Source organism: Falco punctatus (genome assembly GCF_963210335.1).
Source record: "Falco punctatus genome assembly, chromosome: 16".
Lineage (NCBI taxonomy): Eukaryota > Metazoa > Chordata > Aves > Falconiformes > Falconidae > Falco > Falco punctatus.
Window position 1 is genome coordinate 6,481,226 of NC_137596.1, and position 14,626 is coordinate 6,495,851.

Sequence of the window (14,626 nt, forward strand, 5' to 3'; positions counted from 1 at the left end):
GTTACAGGCTGTTGAAACACTGAGTGATGGGATGGGATGAAAGCTGGCACTACAAAGTTTCATGAAACCAGAAGGCACTGTCTAATCCCTACATCTTACTCTGTGCATCTGAAACTTTGGGATTTTAGTCTATGACCTTTTAAATGTTTTATTAATGTTAAGATAAGGCTGAAAATTATGTGAGACTCGTAAGTTAAAAAGGAAATGCATCTATCAATAAATTTACTCATGTTTTTTTATAAAAGCTGTCTGATCTGCTATCAGTGCCCTGAAGGGAGTTAAAGCTTTTTGGTGAAAACACAAGCAAGACCAGGAAGATAAAAACATCCTCCAAGTTGCTCTGAAGGATAGTCTGCTTCCTTCTGGCAAAGGTAGTGTGGGCAGCTGTGTTGTGAGCAAAACATCTGCACATCATGAGCAAATCAACTCTGCTCCCCCTTGAATGAAGCTGTGAAAGACTGCCCTGTGGCTCCAGCTAGGCTTTTGCCTCTAGAGTGTAGCTTATCTTTTGGAAGAAGACAAGTTCATGGGCAGCAGAGGGGTGAATATGTTGTGCTGTAGCTTTCCACAGCTGTAAGCTGAAGCAGCACCTCATAGACAAATGGAGCAGTTCTCTCCAAGGACACCTAGCCTGTCAGTTTGCAATACTGGTGCCCCTAGGAAATTTTTCTCATAGCTCTGGTGAAATTGAGTCAAACTATCTTCCAGGTAGTCCAGAACTCCATGCAGATGGAGACTCCCCTTCGGTGGAGAAAGACTCACTGGAATATTACTGGGCTTCAAACCTATGCTGTGCGTTGTGTTTTCCGGTGCTGGGTAAAAAAAGTTTCAAACAATCAGAATGAGCAGGATTTTGCTCTGACTTGCAGTATGTCCTCCTGCTCACTACTCATCTCCTACTCCATCATTGCCTGCTGATTAAACTGTGGGGCGTGAGGGTTACAGAAGTGATGTCAACAGCTTCTGTCTTGCTGGTTAAATTGCTAAACAAATTATTCTGTCAAAACTTAATAGATCATGAAATACCTGTGGTTGTTGCTTACTGCAGCTGCTTCTGCTTGCTGCGGCAGTTGGACCATTATTGTCTAATAAGCTGTGTGGGGGGGAAACCCCTGCCCTGAAGGTGAAGCCTTGTTTGTTCTGTAGAAGCAAACAAGTAGCAGCCAGCTCCAGACCAGAGGGCTGACTGCATAAGTGAATTCAAAGAGAATAAAAACCGTGCTATAGACTTTAGCTTTTCACATTGACTATGAGATTTTTAGCTAATGTTTGTCATGTTAAGTAATAGGTTCTCAAACTGCATCTGAGCTTACTTTCAAATGTGATTTGCATGGGCATAATCAGGAGGAGGCAGAGGGCTGTAATCGACTGTTCTCACACTTACGCCTCGGTCCTGCTTCACCACGGCTTTGTCCACGTTTCTTCGGTACAAACTCACGTTGGTCACACGTACTCTTGCACAAGATTTTTGCAGTAAAGTTTGTATTAATACAGAGTTGGTAGATCACTCATGCAAAAAGTAAAAAAAAATCTTGTACTTCTGATAACTAGAGATAAGTTCAGTTTTAGAAGACTTTGTTTTAAAGCCTGCTTTTATGTATGAAAATTGCAATATGTGGGGTGTTGATTAAACTTGAGTAAATAAGATGTGAGGAGAGGCTTCTTCATTACCGTAAGTCAGAAGCAGTGTTTCCAATTATCTCTTGCGGCCTTGATGGTAGAACTTGCACTGTAGCAGCTTAATCCCTTTATTGTAATCAGTGGTGGGTTTTTTCTTAGTGAGATAAACATCTCTGTAGGGGGTGAAGGTGTGAACAATTGATTCAGCAGTTCTGAGAGAATTGAATAGATACATGATTTGTAGAGTTATAATAATCCAAGTGGTTTTCAGTGTTGATTATTTGATGTATAATGAGGTAACAGCATTAGTGTTGAGGGTATTGACTGATGAACTATCTTGAAACTTGTGCTGTGCATCCCTGAATTCTTGTACAGGTGGGGAAGGAAGGATCCTGGCTGCCTCTGCTCCTTCCCTGCTTGCTTTGTACCTAAACCGGAGGCTGTGGTGGGCAGAGAAGAGGTGCTGTTTCATTGATCAGTGAATACTGGACGTTTCATGTATCTCGGGGTTTGGCTCCTGGGTGTGGGAGGAGGAAAGCGTGTCTCTAAGCTGAAGAGCAGGGCTGGCCTTTGGTGGTGCAGGACCTTTGGTGGTGCTCCCAGGCAGGTGGTACCACAGGGCACCTGAAATATGGTGACATCACAGCAAGTGGGCTGGGCTGGGCAAGTTTCTTGCAGTGGAGGAGATGGTATCTCTGGCTCTTGCTGTGTGATTGTGTAGATACAGTTACTGCAGTTGATGGTATCTATAGCTTTCACTGCCTCAAAGTCAGGAGAAAAGTGTAACTATTGGCTGCTGTCTGCAGAGGCTTCAGAACAGTGGAGAAGCGATAGGTTAGCTAAAAAAAATATTTTTTTTAATGCTAAACAGAGTTATGAGTGATTCTATGTATTGCTTCTGTTCCTGAAAACTCGGAGTCTGAGCTTTTGCAATGAGGTTTGTCTTTTCACCACTTAATGTAGCCAGAAATGCCAGTCACTCAGGCTAAAGTCTTGTCACTTAGATTACTATGTTGCTTTCACTTCTGATTTAATGAGCCTTTAGTATGAAGGGGGAAAATAAACTGCAGTTAAAACAAAAATACAAGACTTCCTTTGGTTTAAAGCCTGAAGACAAATGCAGAGGGCCAAGTTAGAACCAAACCACCAAGTCTTCTTTTGACTACCATTACAACTTTCTGCCTAGGGCTATTTTCTCTTCTAATGCGTTTATTTTTTTTACCAAAAAGTCTTTCTCCAAACTAGTTATTTCAAGGTAGTAAAAACCCAAGTCTTCATTGCCTTTGCTGTTTAGAAACTGGTGTTCATCCTCTATGATATGCACCAACTCTTCAGTTAACACATCCACTTTATCCTCAAGTTCTGAAGGGGACAAGTGAGTGCAGGCTTCCTCTTCAAAGCTAAAAAAAGAGGAATGCTGAAAATCAGACAGCAGGAATGCCACTGTTCATGATATCTGTAGACTCTTCACAAGAGCAAACCAGAAAGACAAATTTCACGGGAACTGAACTTCTCTACTGCTGAGGAGTGACGGTAGCTCACAGACAAGTACCTCATCTTTCTGTGACGTACCCTGGCATCAGATTGGATCTGTTCCTTATGCACCGTGCCTCAATGTGAAAGGTTATGGAGCTTAGCTTGGTAGTATAAAGTGAGGTCATGATGAAGACATGTCATGATTTGCTTTGTGTCAACCCCCCCAAACAGTTCAGTTGTTGCTGTGTTAGTGCAACAGTTAATTCTTACCATCTCCTCCATCCGCAGCTGCTTGAGGCATGAGGGAAATGCTCTTTTTTCTTCACAAGCACATTTTCATTTTGTGGTTCCTCACTTTTCGTATGGAGCAAGAGGTTGTTCTTCACATGTTATGCAATAAGCACAGAAGTGGAGAAAGCAGATCAGTGTTAATTTTAAGAACCCTTTTTATAGACTATTTAATGGACATACATTTCACGGTACTGCTTTTTATGCTGTCTTAACGGTTTGCATGAAGCTAAATGCTTTTTCTTGGTATGAGGTTTTTCAGAGGAAAAAGACATCTCTTACATGTGAACACAGTTTTATCTGCTGGATATCTATAGCTGAAGATATAGGAGCCCACTCCAACCCTTACACAGCCTTCAGATGCGTGCTCTTAAGATACTAAAGCAAGCAAAAGGTGTCTTAGCATCGTACTTCAAACAGTGCCTATGGGTCCCACAGAATCACGGAACGGTTGAGGGTGGACAAACCTCTGGAGGTTTTTTTGTCTAATACCACCAGCTAAGCAGAGCTGCCTAAAGCCCCTTGCCCAGGATCTTGTCCAGATGGCTTCTGAATGTCTCCAAGGAGGAAGGACCCACAACCTCTCTGAGCAACCTGTTCCAGTGCTTACTTGCCCTCACAGGAAAAAAAAAAAAGTGTGTTCAGACTGAATATCCTGAGTTTCAGTACCCTGACATTGGGAAGAGTCAAAAAAGCCTGCCTCTGCTGTTTTACACCCCCCTGCAGGTGTTTATATATGCTGATGGGGTTCCCCTGAATGTTCTCTGTTCTAGGTCAAACAGCCCCAGCTCGCTCAGCCTTTCATTGTAAGGGAGATGCTCTAGTCCCTTAATCATCTCTGTGGCACTTTGTTGGACTGTCTCCAGTATGTCCATTTCTTTTTTTATGGGGGAGTCCAGAACTGAACACAGTACTCCAGGGGTGGCCTCACCAGTGCTGAGTGGAAGGATCACCTCCCTTGACCTTCTGGCGATAGTTTGTCTAATGCAGCCAGGGAGGATGCTGCTAATCACCTTTTCAGCAAGGGCATGTTGTTGGCTCGTGTTCAGCTGTGCGTCCACTGGGACTCTTGGATCCTTCCCTATAAATCTACGTTCTGCTGGGTGGCCTCCAGCATCTATTGGTGCGTGGGGTTGTTCCACCTGTGATGCAAAACTTTTGGGTTTCCCCTTGCTGAGCTTCATGAGGCTGCTGCCAGCCCATTTCTCCAGCTTGTTGAGGTCCCCCTGGCTGCCAGCAGTCTCAGCTCCGCATTCCAGTGGAGCTGGCTTACGTGCAAATAGCTCAGACTGCTTGTGCTTATCCATATCTCGGAGGATATTTAAGTCTACACCTGTTTCTGGTGGTACAAATGGCCTTTCTCTTCACCAGATCTAGGTTGAGACACGATAGTTTGACCATCTTTGTGGTCAATGATGCTTAACGCTAGAGATGGGTGCTGAAAGGTGGCTGAACAGGTGTTTTGCTACGTGGGTTATGAACATCTCTTTGTAGAAAGTGCTGTGCTTTTCCAATGCACTAGGAGTACATTTAAGCTCTGGAGTTTAGATGATGTGTAGAGCTTCAACTGACATCCCACAGGACTCTGACCTCACCGAGCAATGATTTGGAGAGGCAGGTATCTAGGCATCAGTTTAAATTGCCATTTTGAAACAAAGTAAGAAAATGGGATGATGAGCTTTCAGCCAGACCAGGTCTCGTGATCTTTCTGGTTACCTTCTCAGAGGCTTCCGTATCTGTGAGGTTTTTCACTTTCCTCTCAAAAAGTTGGGAGATGGAATGCATTTCCTCCTGGGAGAACGGTTCTTCCTTTAGTAACATCTGACTTATCCCATAAGATTTATCACCCTGGAGAACTGCTGACAGCTGGAGTCTGAGAGAGAACATTTCACTAAGACAAGCCTTTAGTGCCTAGGGGAAAAAAAAAAAAAAAAAGACCTGTTTTGAAAACCTGGAAGTAGTTGAACACAATTCTTTAATAGATAACCACTGAATAGAGATATTAATAAGACGGGGGGAAAGACTGAACCAAACGATAGTAGGGTATCAGGACAGGTTTTCACTTTTGGAAGCCTGGTTCATCTGAAAAAATAACTTCATTGCTCTGTGGGGATTTGATAGACTATAAATACACTGCATGATGTGATTAATATGTAGCTGTTAAAGACCGGATCAGGATGAGGACATGGTGCCGTGCCTGAGTGGGATCCTGCTTGGGATATTTAGGTTATGTCGGTTCCTGGACAGTGCTGGCAGTCCTTACCGCTCGCGAGAACCATCATCATTGATGAAGGGAATTCACAGCAGGGGACTGAAGCCACCGTGTGTGCACTGGGAATACCTCTGGGGAAAAGGTGATGATAACGGGTACCCCCTGCCACAGAAAATGTGCTTTCCTGAAGGCTGGGACGGAAAAGGTCACATCACGTCGAGGTCTTATGGGAAGAACCCTGCAGTTCTGCTGTTCTTTCTCAACAAACCTGGGTCTGCTGTAATTCTGTTCCCTGAGTCAGGGCTGCAGTTATGATGGGGCGTGCTCTGTTTGATTCTCTCAGGTACTGGCCGACTGATGGTTGGAACATAAGTGTCTGGGTTCACCTCCTTAGCTGTCAGTGGGACAAACGGCTATTTCTGAGCTCGTGTTTGCATGCAGGCAGGATGTCAATACGTGGTAAGGAGGATTTTTCTGCTGCCTTGATGCCTTCACCTAAGGTGAAGCATGTTTTTTGAATGCTGCCTGTGAATCTTTCTGTGAACAGCCACTGTGTAACTGTAACAGCAGCTCAGGTAATCGTTCACTATCTTATCTCATCTCTCCTTTTGATTTCATTACTGGCAGTTGCAGAAAGGTGTTAACCCCCCCACTTTCACCATGGTGAATTTTCACACACGTGGTTGCTATGACGTAATTACATTTGGAACATACTGATGTACCTGATAAAAAAGCCTCAGGAAGAGTGGGCTGGTGTCGTGGCTGAAGTCAGCAGCAGTGATGTGAGCGGAACAGCGCACGAGGAGGAGGAGGAAACTTCCTACAGACCTCAGGCAATCCCTTCTAATGAATAGTTTGTTCTTTGAGTTCTGGGAAAGAAGGAATATCCAGAGCTGAGGGCACAGCAGTAGTCAGCCCAGCTCATGCAACTCTTCCAGTGTTTTTTCTCAATTTTAGGGAAGCTGAGAGATTCAACTTAGAGTGCTGGGAATATCCATATACACAAGACAGCAGTGTTGTCTTAAGACTTCATTTAATGCTCTATGATGCGAATCTAAAGAATCCTTGCATACTTTGATTTTAGACAGTTTTATATTTATATATTGTGAACTTTATAAAACATCCCCAAATTTTAGAAATAAATAGTACTAAATAGTCAGATTCTGTAATTCAATTATAGTAAGTAAAAGGCTGAGACACTGCTGACTTCTATAAAGCTGACCTATAGAGAATTTGGTAGAAATGGAAGTGGTAAGATTTGGACGTGAGAAACTTGGTAGCTAGAGCTGATTTAATAAATGCGCTTTGGTTATGACCCTCACGTCAAACATATATTCAAACTCAGAGTCCTAGAGTGTGCTGTTAAGTTTGTACTCGGATATATCTGGAGCATGCCATTAAAATTTGAGGATTTCATATATCAATACTTTTTCCTAGAAAGCATCAAGCATACTATGACTTGAAAAGTATGAAACATTTTTGCTTTCTACTTCCTAGTCCCAGAACTTCATGGATATGAAAATATTGCATAGTCTGGCTAGATGTGAAGTTGACAAACCTGATAAAAGAAAGAGTTTCTGAAGGCATTGCCTGTGTCATTGTTAAGAGGTAGGCTGGAGGCAACACACAGGTTAATTTCTGGAGCCTGCAAAGAGAGGGGAAAATGTTTCCATAAAAACTGTGTGTGCACATCAGATCTGCAAAGTAAGAGGGATTAATGGGATATAAGTTCATTTAAATGTCAGCTTTGATTTGCAGTGGGTATGCAGAGCCAACAAATGCGACATGAAAATGGAGACTGTTTAAAAAACCCTAGCAAATCACAGTAGTTCATCTTGCCAGTTTTCTAATTAAGTAAATGAAAGTGTACGCCAGCCCTGGAGCTCTGGCTGTAGTCGCCATGATTTTTATTATTATTTATTTGATACTGTTATGAAAGACCCTGGAGAGTTTACCTAGACTAAAGCCATAGTCTGTTAAGAACTGCACAAAGAAAATGAGAGAATCTTTGCTCCAAATTATAAAGGAAATACGTTATATCACATATGATGCACTGTGCAGGGTAAAGCAAGAATTAAGTTATGTGCTCAAGAAAGATGCCACAACAAATATAAGAACTGACCGTGGATCTTGTGGGACAAGTTTGACTTCAAAACAGTCCTACACTGTTGTGGAGAAAACATAAATGGAATTCAGTTCCTGATGTTTGCACACTGGTCAGTCTCTGCTCCATCTTACCTTATGATCAGTAGACGCTTTGCAACCTGTTGGCTGAAGAATTTTTTGGATAACTGTCATCTTTTGGAAGCACTGATTACTGAATATCAGCATCTTAAAAACTTACATCAATGTGAAATCTGAGAAACTGTAGGACAGAGATGCCATACTGGTATATGAGAAACTCTCTTGCAGAAAGGGTTGTAGGATCAATTACTGTTAGTTCTCCTTCTTGAGTCATCAAGGCATCCTGTATACCCTGAGAAGTACTTGCTGTTTCTGCAAGAACAGTAACGTTTCATTAACTAATTGATTTCTATTTCCATTTTGTTTGTCCAAGAGGTAACACCGCAATACAAGTGTGTAATAAACTGCATTTCTCAGCTCATAATATAACACCAGTGTTCAACATAAAACGAAGCCCTTCTGATGCGTTAGGAATTCTCTTAAGAGAGTCATGAAGTGCTCGATACCTTTAGGCAACGCCCAAAACTTCACTCTTCCTAGTGAAATTCCCAATAACTATGGCCTAGAAAGGTGACATCAGTTAGGTGTGCCCAGACCTGATCAGCAGCAAGGTCGGGGTGATTCTGTGTTCTGAGTCTTCTTCACTGGTAGAGCACCTCCTCCAAAGAGAAGAGTAACTTTACAATGTCTGTCCAGCAAAATCTTATCACAATAAACACAACCGACCAGCTACCTGAATGATGAACCAGAAACCTCCAAATTATACTCAGGTTCTGACTTTCGTGTAAGAACACAGGTGGGATTTACCTGTGTCCAGCTTTTGGCTTTCCAGGAGTCCAGCTGCCACTGCATGACTTCGGAGCTCATCATTCACGTCTTTCAGAAGATCAAGAAAAAAAGATGATTTTATACACTTAATTTTATCACCACCTGTGTAAACAAATATGGAAAGATTGCTTTCCTAAACAATTCATCTCTTACCTTATTTCTTTTAGCAAACATTTCACACCTTGGAATTATGTAAAGTGAAACAGGTGAATAGTTTTTCCATTTGGAGCATGACACTGAAGTCTGGACAAAGGTGTTAATGTTGCAGAGAAAATATCTTTCTCTCTCTCCAAAACTCTTTATGTTATCCAATTCACTAATTTACTCACTTTTCATATATCCCAAATATTATGTGGAGGTCTGTTTAAACACGAAGAATGGAGTGTTCAATTGAAACAAACCCCCCCAAGTCCAAACACTTCACTCCCATCGTTCTTGTCTGGACTGCTCACAGAATACCCCTTGCAATTTTTCTTAACAAAGTTGTCTTTGTCACTGACGCATTTTTATTGATGAGAAAAAAATTTCTGTCTGCCCTTAACTCTACAAAGAGTGACTTTATAGCAAAGTGTCAAATTCCAAGTGAGGATTAGTAGGATTTTTCCAGCTAATGAATACTGCATTTACCGGGTTAAGTGCTCTAAGCCCACTATTTCATTTATTATAAGAACCTACATCATTGCTAACTCACAGCTGTAGGCAAGCTAGGTATGCAGATATCGCAAGTGGCTCATGTATTTTGTTGTTAAGCAGACAAAAAGAAGGTAGTTGGCAGGAAAAGGAGCCTCTTGTGAGATCATTTTGTGCAGCTCTGTTTGTGGGGCAGTAGTCAATGAAGTGACTTAAGGTTTTTACCACACGGAGAAGGTGTTGTGAACTGTGGGTTCAGAAGAATGATCCTGGAGGCCATCAGGTGTTCTGCCTGCTTCAGCACCTTGATACCTGTGAGAACAGGTTATACTAGTTAATGACTGCAAATAATTCCAGAGAGGTTTGTGTTCATTCATCTCATTGTTCTAGAAGATAACCTTGACTTTTCCATATAGTATTTGAGCTACATAGCCTATGACATCAGTTTAAAAATCAGCTGTTAGGAATAGAAGTTGTACTTTTTGACTAAATGTCTGACATTTGGAAGAAGCTTAAAAACATAGAAGTGTGTTGGAATCACTCCTAGGGGCTAGATAAGGAAATCTTCCTCTGGCATTCTGATAACTGCATGACTCTCACACCCTTCGCTGTTCAGGAAGATCTGGGAATGGAGAAGACAGCCACAAGGCCAACCAGCCTGCTTGATGCATTTTGTGTGTACTCTTTGCTGCATGAAGTTATTTTTCATCTGTCTCAGAGAGCATTGTTTCAAACTGATATTTTTTTTGGTCTTATTTCTTTGTGTTTAGTTGAATTCTGGGACTGTCCCACTTCATCAAGCTAATGAGTCAATAAACAGCTGTTTACTTCATAAAGAAGGTGCTGGAAAAGACTCTGAAACATGAAGCAATTGATCGTATGTGATAGTTCACCTGATCCTTATGAAACCTTTTCTATCGAAAGAAGAGGAAATTCTGCTTCTTATCAAGGAGCTGCTGATGTTTCGAGAAAACCCCTACAGAGCTGCTAACCCTGAGGATGGACCAAGCTCAGCTCTGCAGATGCATAAACATCACCTAGGTAAGACATTGAGTTTTATTCAAGTCCTAGAAAAGGCAAGCACCCACATAAGTATCCAGTTTTACTTCTGAATTTTGGAAATATCCTTTACCTGACAGGGTGAAAAACTGTTGTTTTCTGAGCTGAAACATGCTCTTTTAACTTAAAATCTTCCTACTTGTTTGCTCAATTTCTAGGAGTGCGTAGGTGTTCTCCTGCTGATGGTTAGTTTGGAGAATGAGACCAACACCTTCTTCTTCAGAATTGCATCATTCTTCCTCATCTTGTACTCTGTAGTCTGAGTTCCAAACTATCTTTTCCCTGTTCTTTCTATTTCCAAAGCATTAATGTCCCCCAGGCAATGTATCAGTATTGAAAAAGAACCTTAGGCCGCTTGAGTTTCCTATGACAAACCAGACTTACTCTTAGCCAAGAATGATAGGAGCTGCTCATCTGCCTGATGATGTCTCCCTGGAACCCAGAGGGAATTGGTGATGGATGTCGGAGGACTGTTGTTTGGCTGCATCGCTTTTTCTTCTTTTTTTTTTTCTTCTTCTGGTCTCATTCTCAATTTCTGCAAATCTGGATAAAAATCTTTTCCTACAAAAGCTTTTGTTTCACTGCATTCTTTCATCGAGTTCTGCAAGGAAAAGTAAGGAGACGCAAAAGTAAGTAAAATAAAATGCACAATGGAAATTTCATATTTGGTTCTACGTTACCTTTTCTTTATACCCCACCCCTTGCATAAACATAGGGTCTGTATTTTAGACACTTCCGCTCCTTCACATTACTCAATTGCCAGGAAAAAATATTAAGCAGCGAGTACAGAGACCTTCAGTAAAACTTTCTGGCAGTACATGTTTCTGTAGGACAGACACCAGCTGCTGAGCGTGCTTTCTGCTGTTAAACTTCTCAGACTCTATCATGAGTATCTAGATACGGCATTTCTGGAGTACCAGTCCTCGCAATCTTCTGGTAAGTCTGAGAATCAGAAAACAGCAAAAAAGCCCCCCAAAGCACCCAAAAAAAAGGCTCCAGAAAAACTGGAGGGGAGTTGTGTGAGGGGAGGTGGTCACACAGTACCCTATCATGCTGCTCGGTGTGTTCTGTAGAACCAGATCCTGCGGGCTTCATCCTGCCCTTCGGTTCTCTACAGAGCAGATGATCCTGCAGCTTTTCTCTTTCATCTGATATTTGCCATATGTGAGATTCTTCGAGGTCCAGATGCTCCTCTTGGCAAGTCTGCCAGAGGTCTTTCCTTTTATCGGGTGTTTCTTCTGTTTTCAAGGTGGCATTTTTGGTCTGTAAAGAAGCAAGCTCCGGTAAGCTTTTTTCCTTTGTTCCCTGGTATTTTCACTTGGGGGATAGGCTACCTGTGAAAGTTCTGCTTCTCCTATCCCTTCCCAGCTTCTTCAAGTATTGCATTCCTAACCTCTGCATTCAACCATTTTCTTTGTATATCTGTTGTGAATCTCAGTACAGGACACAACCCACACAATATAGCTGCTGTCACAGTCTCATTAGCATTACACTATTAATCTTATATACTGAGCGTATGATGCAGCCTGTTCAATTAGAAAACTTTCAGGATTCAGCTGTTTTCTAACCTGCAATGGATCAAAATTACTTGAAATATTCTTCCTTGCTCTTTTATTTTCCAGGAAGAGTTTCAGCTGTTCCTCCAGGCTTCTCATCTTCTGCTCTCTGAATTTTTTCACTTCGTTGGCTATGATGTTGGCTTCATCCACAAACTACAGATTGCATATAAGAACAAAAACCAAAACAACAAACCACAAGATCCTGGTATTGCTCTGGAAAGAGTGATACTTTGAGATCAAAGTCATTTGCACAGTAACAATAGCAATGCAAATTATTTAGGATTTTCTGATTAAAACTACTAGGTTTTATAAATATAAAAATATATTTTTAGTTTTACCTTTTCCTGGATGTAGCCTTTTAGGCTTCTGACTATTTCCTTAAACTGCGCCTCTCTCAGTTGCAATAGCCTTACAGTTTGTATAAATTCCAGCACTAAGGGTCTGTACTCTGTGTTGTCCTTCAGGAGATGTGAAATGTCCGTGGTGTCGTTATCAACTGATAACTCCTGAAAGATAAAATGGTCATGTGAAACATGACATGAAAGGTGTGAACCTTCAGTGGTTATCTTACTTTTCATGCAATACACTGAGAACAGATTTAAGGGTCAGTCTTTGAAAATGCCATCGGAGGCAGTGGAAGCCAGGTAATGGCAGTTTGCAGTCCTATACACCCTTTATTGTTGGTGTTTATAGAGGCGCAAATAACAAAGCCACAACTACAAAAAATATAAATTTAAGATTCTCAAAGAAGCCTTAAGTAAATCTACATTAAGAAATGGATCTGAAGTGTTTTTAGTAGCTGAGCCCAGGATATTTGCAATTCTTTTTGGCATTAAAAAGATATACAGAATAATATACTGTAATCTGGAGTTGTTTGTAAACATTATAGTTTTGTAACAACACACTGGAGGAATTTCAGATTCTAAACCAAACTACTGAGAGTATTTTACTTCTACAACAAGCTGTTCCAGGCTTGCACTCTCCTTTTGGGACCTCAAGGCAATCTTCTTGAGCTTGTGGCAATCTTGTAGTGTGATGACTGTTTGCCGCAGGTGTCTCTGGGATAGGATGAAATACGCCACAAGATTCCCTAATTCGTCTTCTTTGGTCTCCTGGATCACTTGCATTTCTTTGGCTTGCATCTGGGAAGAAAACATTACAAAGCCTTACAGATTGCTTGCAGGCTTGCGAAGCTGTGGAAATGTTCCAGTTCCCACTGCAGGTTTGAAAATGAATGCAGAGAGGAAAAACCGAACCACCCTGAAGAACAAGGGAATCCATCAATTTAAAAAGGAACTTTTAAAAGTTTCCTTTGACAGCACGAGTCAAATAGTTGTGAACCACAGAAAACAGAACCTAAAATAACACAGGTAGAGATTTTACTAGTCTTGTCCCTCTGCATGGCTATTAGAAAACGACAACACTGATGTACCTTTTCTTCTGTCTGTGTTTGAAGTTCCAGTCTAAATTGTGCCTGCATGTTCCTCAGCTCAGCTTCTGACTCTTCCTTTAAACCTTTAAGCAAATCCCCCTCCTGATGGTGCTCCTGGAGAAAAGCCACCGCTCTTGCCACTTGCTCTTTCTCTCTGGTCTGAGCCACCTCTTGGGCTACTTCTTCGCCGTTGTTTTTGTAGTCAAAACTGTTCAGGATCCTGGTCACACCTTCTGGGCAAGTCAGAATCTGAAGCAGGTAAGCACAGGGACGTGAGCAAATGCATTTTGTGTATGGAAATGAACTGGTCTCCAGCATCGGGTTTGTAATGGGCATAACTGGCAGGGCTTTTGGTAGCGGGGCTCTGCAGGGCTGGCTTGTGGAGGGGAAGGTGGTGGAACTGCACTTTGTGGTGTAGCCACAGCCTGTGTGCCCTGTGCATCCCGTGGGATGGCAGGCAGGGTGGCACGGCGCTGACAGGCTGGGGGAATTACCGTGAGGCTCATGCAGGGAGGGCTGAGGCATGGAAAGCATGAAATGCCTCTACCTGAAGGTTGCTGTAGAGGTCCAGGACTCTGTACAGACACGCTTGCCTCAGAGCTTCCAGCTTTACTATCTTCACTGCTGAAGCCTGCAGTATCCGAGCTAGGGAGTCTGGCGAATGCTCGACTTTCCAAGAATGTGGTTTCTATTGAGCAAAAGAGAATAAAGGGTAGGGATTTTCTACACCAACAAATAGCACTGTCATCACCAGGACTAGTGAAGTCTGATTTCCTACGGAATTGTGATGGGAAGCGCGAGTCAGTTTGGACTAGTCTTTTCTCTAAGGTTCTAGAAGCTCCAAGGGAAGCTTCTCCTGCCTAGTAAAGCATGGAATTACACTGCACCTTTTCCTGAGGGCTTTGTAAAGTCTGTATTTCTACCTGTCTGTTTTCATAACATTTGTAATTGCTTTATTTTCCAAGTCCTCTATGTCCCTGTTAAAAGTCAGGTGAAATCAGGAAATGGTTTAAAAACTTTGGCATTAGCTTAATGAGAGCTCGGCAGATACCTGCTCCCAGAAGAGATTTCTGTATTCTGACTGTAGGGTGACTCCTGCCATGTTAAAAGCACCCTGTGTGGGCAAGGTTATCTCAAAGGTGGAATTTACCGGAAGTATTTTCTATATAAAATACATAATATATATATAATAATATAAATACATTAAAAATAGATAATACATATCTATAAAATAACAGAAGCACTTTCTAGAAGTTGCCCAAATGTCTTTTAAGCTTTCTCTAAGGGGGTTTTCCCATCAGACTGCAGCATGAGGTCGGTGGGGATGTGGAGCCAGAA

The 14,626-nt window shown here is 41.9% G+C and overlaps 1 protein-coding gene across 15 annotated transcripts in view; it reads right to left on the reverse strand.

Annotated features, from left to right (window-relative positions):
* Positions 1–2,782: 2,782 nt before the first annotated feature.
* Positions 2,783–14,626, reverse strand: part of LOC308054116 (uncharacterized protein) — a 34,926-nt gene continuing 23,082 nt past the window's right edge. For 13 of the 15 annotated variants that reach the window (XM_080366382.1, XM_080366386.1, XM_080366381.1 and 10 more), the window contains 15 exons: positions 13,836–13,976; positions 13,289–13,537; positions 12,807–12,998; positions 12,195–12,362; positions 11,866–12,009; positions 11,342–11,560; positions 10,682–10,898; positions 9,464–9,550; positions 8,588–8,710; positions 7,941–8,092; positions 7,155–7,241; positions 6,319–6,465; positions 5,101–5,295; positions 3,367–3,476; positions 2,783–3,020 (listed from right to left, as the gene is read on the reverse strand). In XM_080366382.1, coding sequence (XP_080222508.1) covers positions 2,789–3,020; positions 3,367–3,476; positions 5,101–5,295; positions 6,319–6,465; positions 7,155–7,241; positions 7,941–8,092; positions 8,588–8,710; positions 9,464–9,550; positions 10,682–10,898; positions 11,342–11,560; positions 11,866–12,009; positions 12,195–12,362; positions 12,807–12,998; positions 13,289–13,537; positions 13,836–13,976 — 2,463 coding nt within the window. In that variant the 3' untranslated portion in view covers positions 2,783–2,788. Of the gene's footprint in view, positions 3,021–3,366; positions 3,477–5,100; positions 5,296–6,318; positions 6,466–7,154; positions 7,242–7,940; positions 8,093–8,587; positions 8,711–8,761; positions 9,551–10,681; positions 10,899–11,341; positions 11,561–11,865; positions 12,010–12,194; positions 12,363–12,806; positions 12,999–13,288; positions 13,538–13,835; positions 13,977–14,626 lie in introns of those variants that run through there. The other 2 variants (XM_080366377.1, XR_013923971.1) reach the window with 2 other exon arrangements.